Source organism: Camelus bactrianus, chromosome 13 (assembly GCF_048773025.1).
Source record: "Camelus bactrianus isolate YW-2024 breed Bactrian camel chromosome 13, ASM4877302v1, whole genome shotgun sequence".
Taxonomy (NCBI): domain Eukaryota; kingdom Metazoa; phylum Chordata; class Mammalia; order Artiodactyla; family Camelidae; genus Camelus; species Camelus bactrianus.
The window spans coordinates 16,033,601-16,046,301 of record NC_133551.1 but is presented as its reverse complement, the minus strand read 5'-3'; the positions used below and the strand labels follow the sequence as shown (position 1 = coordinate 16,046,301).

Sequence of the window (12,701 nt, the reverse complement as noted above, 5' to 3'; positions counted from 1 at the left end):
TAATAGTTGTTAAGTATAGCAAGATTTGGAAGTAGAGCATTATGTATATCCAGATGTGAAGTAATATGTAATACAGGGCACCATTTATAAGTATTCTTATCCCAGATGATTAACTTGTGTCAACTGAGGGCCAAACAGTTAACTGTTTACAAGAGATGGAAGGATTGGAGAAATAAGTTAAATGACACCTTAGGAGTTAATAAGGTAAATTCAGAAAGCAGAACATTCTATAAGACAATTAGCCCAGTCTCTTTAAAAAGTCAAGGCCATTAAGAGAAAAAAAGTAGGTCTGGAAAATTCTTCCAAATTAAGGTTTTAAAAAATTTGATAAAGGGGAGAGGGAGAGAAAGAGGGACAAATGAGGAGTATGAAATTAACAGCTACAAACTATTGAACATAAAATAGATAAGCAACGAGGATTTACTGTATAGCACAAGGAGTTATATTCAATATCTTTTAATAACCTATAATAGAATATAATCTGAAAAAAATAACTGAATCACTGTGCTGTACACCCCAAATTGACACAATATGTAAATCAACTGTATTTCAATTTTAAAAAAAAGACGTGACAACCAAATGCACTGTATTATCCTTAATTGGATTCTAGATTGAAAAAACAGTCTGAGTACAATGGACAATTGGGGAGATTTGAATATGGACTAGATAATAGTTGACATTAAGGAATCGTTAATTTTCTTAGATGTGTGCTCAGATTATTCTATTTAAAACTAAAACCTACTCCCTCCTATGTCTTCCTTATTTTCCTCACCCTGGTCTACTTATTCTTTTTCCCCCAGTACCTCCCACATTCTAAAGTACCATACAACTTACCAGTGCTTTATAGTTACCGTTTATTGTCTGTGTCCCTCACAGGGCTGGGACTAATCTGAGGCAAATGAGTCACTTGCCTTGGATGCAAAATTTAAAGAGGCACCAAAAAATTAAGTAATTAAGATAAATATTTTAATAGAAGATTTTTAAGTAAAAAATTAATGCAAAACCCCACAATGAACAAGATAATCATTTTAAATAGAAACAGGAATCCAATAGTGCTATGTTTAGCCATTTTAGAGACCAAGGAAAAAGACAAAATATATGCCCCTCTATATACATTTTAATATATTTTTAACTGGTTAATACTTTGAATGAAAATATTAATTTGATGAGTTTGCCTCCATTAAAGCCAAGAAAGTAAAATTATAATAAATTTGGGTTTTGACATAAATAGAATGTTTAACCTTAAAGTAATGTTGTGAGTTTTAATATAGACTTTAAAATTTTTCAATATTTTCGACTACTTTGTTGTTCTAGAAAAAGTTAACCATTAAAAATGTATTTTTTAAGAAACGTGTATATTGCAGTTCATATTTTTCCCTTTTAATCAGGTTCCAGTAGTACTAGTCTGTCTTTAAATTTGTGATATTTTGTTCATCATGAATTTTTTAATTGAATAGATTTTTAAAAATATTATTTATGTTGATTACTGAGGTTTTGGTGTTCCTTTAAATTTTGCACAGGAGTTGAGAGCCTCACTTGTCTCACCCCTCTCCTTTTCCTGACCTCTCATTAGAATGCAACCTGCCTGCAGGCAAGGATCTTCGTTTTATTCACTACATGTTCATACTGCCTAGAGCAATGCTGGCACATACAGACACTCAGTAAATATTTGTTGAATGGATGAATAAATCCAAATTCACCATAAATTAATTTGCATCACAAAATGTTTCAAAGGCCAAGAAATGTCTTACTAACTGTATTTTCTTTGTATTGCCTCCTTATTCAATTATGGAATTAAAATCTATACAAACACTTTGAATTATAGTTCATGAATTGTTATAAAAATATTGAAGTAATTACTTGGCTTATAAAAACAAAGTAAAATGTGTAGTTCAAGAAATATTTTTTCTCCTATAAAATACTAATACATTTATATAAAGGGTAAGGTCATATTTACTTCAGATTTCTGAAAGTTTTGCAAATATTTAATAATATAGATATTAAATATTATAATATTAATGTATAGTATGGTTTTAGCTGTTAGTATGGTATAGCTAGAGAATAATCTTTTAAATGCTCTGATGTTCAAAATACAGCATATAGCAAACTTCACTATCCTAGCTGTACAAACATCTTAAACTTCTGGTTAATTGAAAGTATAAGTAATTTACTTCATCTATAAAAACGAGTCGAGCAAAATATTCAGTTCAAGAGCCATTTTTATCTCTTATAAAATTACTAGTATTAAGATAGGGTCAAATTTACTTCAAATTTTGAAACTTTTTCTCAGATATTTAACATTATAGAATGTAATCATTTAAATTCTTTGACTTTTAATATACATGAATGGCAAACTTCATTAGACTAAAAGATAAGACTTGATTTGCTGTAATTGTTCTGTCTTTGCTGTAGTAATCTATTCTTCTAAATAGAAGAATTCTAATTAATATCATAAAACACGAATAGAATAGAAGACAGTACATATAAGCACAGACAAGCTAAACTTACAGACATGCCCTGTGTGAAAACAACCATTCCTTTCCTCATCACTGGTCAGTAATAGGTTCTTCCTAGAATTCTGGGAAACAAAAATATTCCCCAAACCCAAGTATTCACACTTTTGCAGGTGCTGAGTACTGGCAATCATCATAGCTATGTTAGGGAGACAATATATAAAGGATAAGGATTCTACAAGGTCACACCAATGGAACTGAGTGGGTAGGGATCAGGGGAGGGGAGAGGTTGGTATTAAGAAAGCTGATCTTGGCAATCTGGTATTCTTACTGCAAACCACAGAAATAACACTGTATATCAGGGATGTTAAGGAAATCTTGAACCACATCTATGACATTGTATCCAAGGGAAAATGTGCTCCAAGTGCCAAGTAGCCAACTTAACAAATTTTTGGCTCTTCATTTTGGTTTTTGTGTTTGTTCAGAAGGATACATGTATTCCATGTTTATTTCAATTATGTTTATTAAACTTAAAATTCTAAAGGACATCAATTGATTTTTTTGTTTTAAAAATATTTTAACTGACATTCTTCTCAATTTATTCAGTTGGTGGAACTTCATGTTTTTTATGTTCCTGAAGGATCGTGGAACTATAAGTTAAATACTATTTCAAAAGAAGTTGTTAACAAATTCATTTCAGCTGGATTTATAAGGCAAGTATCTTGTAGTCATGTTACTATGTGCCAGAAAAAACAATCTTTTTTCTGCAGAGAAAAGTGTTTTCTGGAAATTCAAAAATTATAAGTGAAAAATATCTTGTTCATGTGATGGATCCAGTCCCTGACTTAATGGATACTATCAATAAATAGTACTATGTAACAGTTAAAAAGTACTGTAGGAACAGATGTCACTTAGCCATAGTACTGCCACCTAGAAAACAGACTGTAACTTGTGTATTACTTTGGTTGTACACAAAGAGAATTGAAAGAAATTACCTGAAATTAGAAACCTGTTGAAGAGCTGGGAATAGTGGTAAAACCAGTATATTCACAATTACTTTTTCACTGAACTATTTAAAAATAGAAATTATATGTATTTATATATATATTTTTTTCTTTTTCACATTCACAGAACCACACATGACACTATGTGATTTAACTGCTTGTTGTTATTCTCTTGAGCGCACCTCAGTCTTCCTAATCTTCCCCATCAGTTTCTTTAAGCACAATAACCTCCTTTCTGTTCTGGAACACATCAGACATGGTCTTACCTCAGAATCCTCGTACTTGCTGTTCCTATTGTCTAAAATGCTCTCTCTGCCTTTACATATGCTAGCTCATCTCCTTCAGGTCTTTGCTCCAATATTACTTTTTGTTTGGTCTTCTCTGATCACTGTATTTTTAAAAAATTTTATTTTATTGAGTTATAGTCAGTTTACAATGTTGTGTCAATTTCCAGTGTACAGCACAATTTTTCAGTTATGTAGGAACATACATATACTTATTGTCACATACTTTTTCACCTCTGATCACTGTATTTTAAATTGCAGATACTCTCCCTTCCCTGCTTTATTTTTCTCTGTAGTACTTAGCAATGTCTTATGAATTAAATTTTTTCTTACTTATTTTGTTAATTTTTCACTCCTACCATTAGGTTGTAAGGTCTATAAGGACAGAGGTGGTTGTTTTGTTGATTGCCTTATTCCCAGCCCTTACAATGCACATACAGGGACTCAGTATATCTTTGTTAATTGAATCAATTAATTATAAAATGTTTCCCATAAGATCCTTGAAAAACCAGGACTCAGAACGAGAACATATTAAAGTTTAGGTGTTGAGGAATGAAGTATCCCCAGTGAGCAAAGATGTGGAGTCTGACAACATTTGATCAGCAAAGAAAATGTTAAGCACTAGTTAATCCTAGCAAACTTCCAAAATAAATACCTGTTACTAAATCATTCTTTAATATCTGTATAAAAGTATATAAATTCCATTGCAGAGTTTTATTTTAACAAAAAGTTGGAAGGTGGATAAGAAAAGTAGACAAGCATTTTCCCTTTTAGTACAAAATGGACATATATAAACAGTGTTCATTGACATAACTTAAAAAGCAGACTTTTAATCATTTATTTAAAAAAATATTTATAGGCCTTCAGGCCTGCAAAATACCAAGCAATGTAGAAACACAATATATTAAGCTATCTGTGATACATTAAATTAATCTCTTAGGTTTGAGAGAGATGAATAAAGTTATTGAATCTTTAGTATAGCTGAAACTTATTTCATTTTACATTATAAGACAATGTCATGATATTTCAGAATATCTCCTCACCTTACTTTACAAGCCCTGAGGGAGCGTCTCGGTGAGTTCCTTGGTGAAGATGCTGTTGCTGAAAAATTTTTATTTCTGAAATGCATTGGAAATAATCTAGCTGTGGTAAGTTTTCTTAGTTTTTTTTTTTTCCTTTTGATTAACAAAAGCATTCCTTAACAAATTGTGTTTCTTAAATGCTTATCAACTCAACCCCGTAACATACTGAGATATGTAATCTCAATCATATTGAAATTGAAATATCATTAAGCACACAGGTCATCAAGAAAAGAAAAGCCTTTTTGGCATGTTATCAGGCACTAAAATAATGGGGGTGTTTTTGTGTGTGAATTTCTTTGGGAAGAAAAGAAAAACAAATTTTAAATATGATCAAATGTGATCATACAAGTAATATATACTTTTAAATTTAAATGATAGTGTTTAAAACCTTTTTAAACAAGTGTTTCTGTTCTAGAGAAAATGGTTTCTCACAACTAGCCACCCAAACGTATTTTGGGAGTTGGGGAGGAATCAGCTGTTATCTGTTGAACACTCGTATTTGTAGCCCGTATGATTCAGTGACAGCATTTTCTAAGCAGAGCGTTTTCCTAGCTGAAATTGTCAATCCAGCAAACAATTAGATCTCAAAGTTTCTGATTTCTCATATTTATATAAGGTTTATTTTTTTAATCAAGATTTTCCATTTTTTTTCTGACCTCCCCTTTTGATTTCTTTTTTTATTGAAATATAGTTGGTTTACAATGTGGTAAGATTTTCCATATTTAAACTGTTTAAAAATGCAGTATATTTCTATTCTACTCTAGTTAACATATCATTATAATGTATTTACTTCTGTGATTATTTATTAACATGTAACTCTGCTGTTAGACTATATAGCTCCCTTTATTTATAGCAGGGACTTACTTTTATTCACTATTATATTTATAATCCATGCCTAACAAGGTGTTTAGTACTCTAAGGCATTTAAATGCTTATTGAAAAAATTAAATAATGAATAATAAATGGAAAAAATAAGTATTTCCCCCCAAAGTAGTACTGTAGAAGAATTTGCTATGTGGAATTCTTGGGATCAGCACCTAGATTTGAAATTTTTGTCATTAGAATTCTGTATAATATGCCAGAAGATTAATTTACTAATCTTTGAGTTAGTTTTCCTTAAGCAGGGAAGAAAGGGGACAACTCTCATAACTTTTTGTTCTCTTTCATGATATGTAAAACTATACAATATCAATCACAGAATTCTAGATTGACAGGGACCTAACAGTTATTTAAGTCAACTTCTACAGTTCTTCTAATATTTTATTATTTTTAACAAATATTTATTGATGTTTTTCTATATATAAAATTAGAAAAAAATAATTGGATATGGATCCTGCCCTTAAAGACTATTATTCAGTGTAGTAGTGAAGATAAAATATATAAGTAATTAAAATAGCATATTTTGTGTATTCAGAAGAAAAAAAGATTACTTCCAGCCAGAGAAGAGGGGAGATGGAGAACTTTGAGGAAGAGGTAATACTCAGTTTGGAGTTTGACAGATGAAAGTTTGATCTTGCAAAGATGTTGGGTGGGAGAATCTGAGCAGAGAAAATAGAATGAGCATAGAAGTGGCAAAGTAGACAACTAGGAAAGAGTGAGTGCTGCCCTTTTTTTTGGCGCATTGACTGTGAAAGGGAATAGTAGACAAGTTGCAAAAGTCGTTTGTTGAAGATCTTGAATGCCAGAATAATGAATTTGGATTTTTTTTTTTCCTGAAGCTTTGGAATTATTGAGCAAGAGATGACATGATGAGAGCCTTAAGGGACTAGAGGCGGGAACTGTAACCAGAAGACTTTTGCAGCAGTTAGTCGAGAGATAAGGAGGGCCTCAGGAACAAGCTGCCTCTCGCATGTTATTCACTACTATTTTCTCCTCGGTTCTGCACTTTAGCCACAAAAATCTTCCTTTGGTCCTCAAATATGGCAAGCTTATTTCTATTTTACCATCTTTGCAATTGCCTGGAAATCACTTCCCCCTGATTTTCAAATAGCTTGCTGCTTCTTTTCATAATTCAGTTCTCAAGTATTATCTTTTCAAAAGGACCTTCTCCAACAGCTTAGTTTTCAGATATTCTTTCTCTAATTCCTCTCTATTATATCACTCTGTTTTATTTTCATTAATCACATAGAACTATCTTAAATCATGTTTATTTAATATCTGCTTGCCCCACGTAGAATATAAACTACATGAGAGCAAGGACTTTGCATTGTTTACCAGTGTATCCCCACCCCATAGAACACTACCTGACACATAATATGCCCTCAGTACTTGTTGAATGAATAGATGAGTAACAGATTGACTCTATGGATTGAATATTTAGAAAATAAAGTTTACAAAGAATGATCTGGTTTTGAATCCTGACTTGGAAACTTCCTAGCTGTAAAATCTTGGGCAAGTTACTTAACCTCTCTTTGCCTCAGTCTCGTCTGTGACCTCCATGTAATATGTGTGCCTGTCACATAGTATTGTGAGGATTAACTGAGCTTTATATGTAAAGCATGTAGAATAGTGCCTGGCACATAGTGACTTCATGCAAGTGATAGCCACAATTACCATTATTAAATGCATAGAATTTCTATTATGTTTCGTACAATGAATAGAAATAGAATTACATTCTACATTTTCTAGAATCTAACCTTAGTTACCAGCTTTTAAATTTGATTTTTTTTTTGTCACGGATATATGCCTTCCACAAAAAAGGGTAAAAATGATTGAAAAATATTAAAAAGCTTTAATTATTTTCTCATTTATTTATTTTTAGGTGAAGGCAAAGCAAGAATCAGAACTGAAACTCAAATCATTTGCTCCTCCATATGTATGTAATGTGACATTTTAAACTTATACGAATTGATTTAACTTACTGTTTTTAAATTATAAACTAATTTTTATAATTTCCTGTATGTTTTAGGCTCTTCAACCAGAATTATATTTGCTTCCTATAATGGATCATTTAGGAAATATTTATTCAGCATCATCAACAGTTTCTTTAGATGGGCGGCAGACTAATAATGGTGTTGCTGATGGAATAATCCACAGACCAGTTAGTGTAACTTTGTCAAAGGAAGAACATGGAACAGACCCCAGTTTTCTAGAAAACACTTTGAAAGAGCTTCTTAACAAGAATCAGAAAGAAGGTGATTTCAACTGGAATGGGAAAGACAAAGAGGTTGTTATAGTACATTTTAGTAGTCAGGTCTCTGAACAAATTCTGGGCAAATCTAGCCTTACAAATACAGGCAGTACAGGAGGAAAGCTACAATTCAATTTGGAGATATTTAAAAATAGTTTTGCCAGTTGGAAGGAAAAAAAGACAATTTATGTTCTATGCTAAAATAAAATCAAAATACACTACGGCACTTAAATAAACTCTACCACCATTTATAATAGTTTCAGATAAAGTTAAGGCTAAAGGAGAAGAAAAAGGAAGTGATTGCTGTATAAAACCTTGCTATTAATAAGTCCACAAGGATCTTAGCCAGGAAAACAGTATCAAACCAAAGCAAAACAACTTTAATGTTGGGATACATTTATATTCCAAAGAGTTAAAATTTTTTTCTGTTTATACTCATTAATTTGATGATGTCAGTTCTTAAAAAGTGGTAGGTAATTTAAAAAATTAAAATTAAACTTATAATCATGAAAATAAAACTGGTACTACACTCTTAAGAATTGAAAAAAAGTCAGTTGAACTTTTTTACCTTATTGCATACAGGAAATAAATTGTGTTAGAAAAGCAAATATACTAAACATTTATGAATTAAATGAATTTCCCCCAAACTAACGACAACCTTCATTACAGCCGCAAAATACACTTATTCTTAACTGGTTGCATTTTCTTCATCTTCAGTTATAGCAGTTCTTATCAGCTTTTACTATACTCAGTGATGCTCCAAACTCAGCCCCTTCTTTAATCTTAGCCATATTTAATATGCTCAGTAAGAGTCTTTACTTCCTTCTTTATCTAGGCATGTCCCTGCAATGTTAAATACAGCTTTCCCATCATGATATCAATTAGAAGTTAAATGGAAAAACACCTGAGTGGAATTTTATTATTCCTGAAAAGTACAAGATCAGGTAGCTAGTGAAGTGGACAATGACACTACATACAGTCATGAGTGGTGTCATATGTCATCCCCTGGGCTACTGGCCAACTTCCTGAACTATGCTCCTTGCACAAAACCTCCAAAAATCTTTGGTGAGAGTATTTAATCCTATGAATGTTACATAAGTGTAATTTTTAAATAGTATTAATTTTTTGGTGCGTCACACCAAAAAAATTAACTATAATTTAAGTCAGAATCTAGTGTATGCTCATTTTAAAAAGTTCTAGAAACCCCAATAAGTATAAAGAAGAAAATAAAGATTAACAATAATTCCACCATCCAGAGATAGCTGTTAGTATCTGTCAGTATTTTGGTGTATATTCTTCCCTTTTTTTTCAGTTCTTGTGTGTATAAATATTTTTTTAACTTTTAAAAAATGAGGACACATACAAACTCTTTTAAATGTTCTTCTTTTATTTTAGAATATTATCATACACATTTCATGTCACTAAATGTAGATCTACATCATTATAGCATTCCCTTGTGGTATAAGTTATTTATACAACCACATATTAATATTCTTATTATGAATAGTGCTGCAAGTAACAGTTTTCTAAATATAGCTTCATGCATTTGTCCTGTTATTTTTTTAGAAGTTTAATGGCTGTTTCTAAGGTAATGTTTTTGTTGTTGTTATTATTATTCTTACATTCATTCAATTGTTTTCTTTTTTAGATTCCACATATAAATGGTAACATATGATATTTGTCTTTCTCTGTCTGGCTTATTTCACTATTCTTCTTAAAAGGACTTTCCAACCTTGTATTCCATGCTCTTTCTGGTCACATCCTCCTCCTTCCCCAATAGAGACAATTACTACTTTGATTTTTTGAGATAATTATTTTCTTGCTTTTCTTTATAGTTTTACAACCTGAATATGCATTCCTTAACACAGTTTAGTTTTGTCTCTCGTGGATTTTATTTAGACAGAATCATATTGAAAGCACTTTGTTTGGGTCTTTCTTCTTTTATTCAACACTGTAATTGTAAGATTCAACCACGTTGTCTTATATAATACTATTTCATTTCTTTTTATTGTTGTATAATATTCTATTGCATGACTATATCATAATTTATTTACCTATCTGCTGATGAACATTTGGTTTGCTGTTTGGGGCGAACATATGATTTTGTACATGGCTCCTAAATGCACATGTGCAAGATGATCTAAAAATAGTATATACCTAGCATTAGCATTGAATGCACATGTTCAACTTTGCTAAATAATTTCCACGTGTTTTCCAAAGTGGTCGTACCCAGCAGCAATGTCTGAAAGTTCCTATTGAACCATACTCTTGCCATTCTATCAGACCACATTCTGGATAATTTGTGTCAGATCTTTCTACCAAATCTAGCTTACTGATTCCCTCTTTAGCTAATCTGCTGTTAAACCCTTACACTGAATTTTTAATTCCAGACATTTTCTTTTTCTTTTCTAATGATTCTCTTTGGTTGAACATTTTTTCATATGTTTAAATGGCCATTTGGATTTGTCTTTATTCAAATGTTTTGCCCATTTTATGTTAAGTATTTGTTCATTTTATGTACATGTATTTTTTCCAGCACGTGTGTGTGTGTGTTTGTATATAATTCATTCTAGGTTTTAGTTTGTGGCTTGTCTTTTTATTCTGTTTATGATTCTTTTAATGAAAGAAATCCTTAAGTTTTATCAACATGCCCTAACAATTACAGAGATAAAAGTATTGACATTTTCAACTTTCTATCAGTTTTGCTTTATTTATTTAAAAGTGCTTTATTAAATGCATGCACACTTAGGATTATTATGTTTTCTGATGAATTGTTCCCTATATTATTATGTAATGTTTCTCTTTATCTCTGGTAGTAGTCTTTATTTTGAAGTTCACTCAGTCTGATATTAATACAGTCATTCTAGCTTTCTTTTGATTAATATTTACATAGCGTATCTTTCTCCATTCATTTACTTTTATCTGACTTTACGTTCAAAATGGATTTCCTGTAAACAGCACGTATTTAAATCTTTCTTTTTAACCCAGTTTGGCAATCTATGCCTTTTATTAGGGCTGTTTAGACCATTTACATTTAATGCAATTATTGACGTGGTTAGTTTTAAATCTACCATCTTACTATTTATTTTATGTTTGTCTCATCTCTTCTATTTTCTTTATTTTTCTTATTTTCTTGGCTTTTCTTGATTGAGCAGTTGTTTTATGGTTCAATTTTAGCTCTACTATTGGTTCATTAGTTGTTCCTCATTTTAAAAAACGTTGTTACTGTAGAGTGGAGGTTAGCAAACACCTATTGTTATTTTTTAAATTTTGATCCATGCCCTATGGCTTATTTTTTATAAATAAACTTTTATTGGACCACACCTGTGCCCTGTAGTTTACATATTGTCAATGACTGCTTTTGTACTACAGAGTTAAGTAGTTGTGACAAAGACCATATGGTCTGCAAATCTGAAATACTTACTATCTAGTCCTTTAAGAAAGTTCCTCTAGGCTGTGCATTATACACCTTTAATTTCAAGTATACTTTCAAAACACATACAACTTTTTATATAGTGTAAGAGCCTTAGCAGTATAAATCTATTTCTTCCCTCAAATCTTTTGTGGTATTGTTATTATACATCTTACTTCTACATATGTTATAAACTCTTTCTCTATATATTTTTTTTTACCATTTTTACTTTATACTGTGAGTTATCATTTAAAGAGTTTAAAAATAAGGGGAAAATGACTTTTTAAATTTAGGAGAGTTTCTTTCCCCTCACCCGGTAAACCTATGCTTTTTATGTATGTGATCCTGGACCCAAGATGATCCTGGCAGCTTTTGCTTCTACAATTCCTTTTGCCTTTTCCTAGGACTGGTGGTGGGATGATTTCCTACCACCTCCTCAGTGGTAAGACTTTACAAGGCTACTGTTGGTGGAAGGGAAGTTATCTGCTTTTCCTTCTAGGGTAGATGGCTTTTGCTTCCATTTTTCCTCCAGAGCCAGTGGATTTTTGTCTGAACCCTAGGACGGGAGTTTCCTACTCCTCCCCATTGGCTTAAGGCTTTTGCTTTGTGTGAGAGAGGAGTGTTAAGAGGATGACATTTCATACCTGTGTGCCATTGATGGCTCTTTTGAGTCTCCTGCCCTGCCCCCAGTCTTTCTTGTGAGCATGTGATACAGGCACATGGAAGGAGCTTGCTATTAAGTATTGACTATCTTTAGTGTCTAGGGATGAGAGATTACAGATTGTCTTGATAGCCCACATTAGCCTTTAGAATTCCTTAAGACTTTAGCTGTTTTATTCTTACTTCTTTTAAGACAGTTACCACTTCCTTCTGTGCTCTGCCAGAAATGAAACAATTAGTTTATTTTCTCTTTCGAGGGAATTGAAATCTGATTCGTTGCTACCTCAACTCTGATGAGTTCAAGAAGAATTATATAAGTTCAAGAAGATTATATAAGTGTTTCTCCTTGTTCAGGTGGGAGGACTCTTTTGACATTCTACATTCTAAGCAGAAGTGGAACTGCAGTTCTTAAGTTTTAATATAGTCAAATTTATTGCCATTTTCTTTTATGATTAATGCTATTTATGCCTTCTTTAAAAATTCTTTTTTCCTACCCTGAGACTATGAAAATAGGGTCCTGTATTATATTACAAACATTCTATGGTTTGCCTTTCACATTTAGTTCTTTAATATATCAGAAATTAATTTTTATGTGTAATGTGAAATGGAGTTCCTTAATTTTTTTCCATATGTACATTACCATTTATTGATGACAGTTGTGCAGTTTCTTAAAATT

General features: G+C 31.6%; 1 protein-coding gene across 2 annotated transcripts in view; it reads left to right on the top strand.

Annotated features, from left to right (window-relative positions):
- Positions 1–12,701, top strand: part of SPATA1 (spermatogenesis associated 1) — a 40,790-nt gene that overhangs the window by 8,298 nt on the left and 19,791 nt on the right. For both annotated transcript variants that reach the window (XM_074376130.1, XM_074376129.1), the window contains exons 3-6: positions 3,060–3,166; positions 4,772–4,889; positions 7,585–7,638; positions 7,732–7,957. In XM_074376130.1, the coding sequence (XP_074232231.1) occupies positions 3,060–3,166; positions 4,772–4,889; positions 7,585–7,638; positions 7,732–7,957 (505 nt within the window). The remainder of the gene's footprint in view (positions 1–3,059; positions 3,167–4,771; positions 4,890–7,584; positions 7,639–7,731; positions 7,958–12,701) is intronic.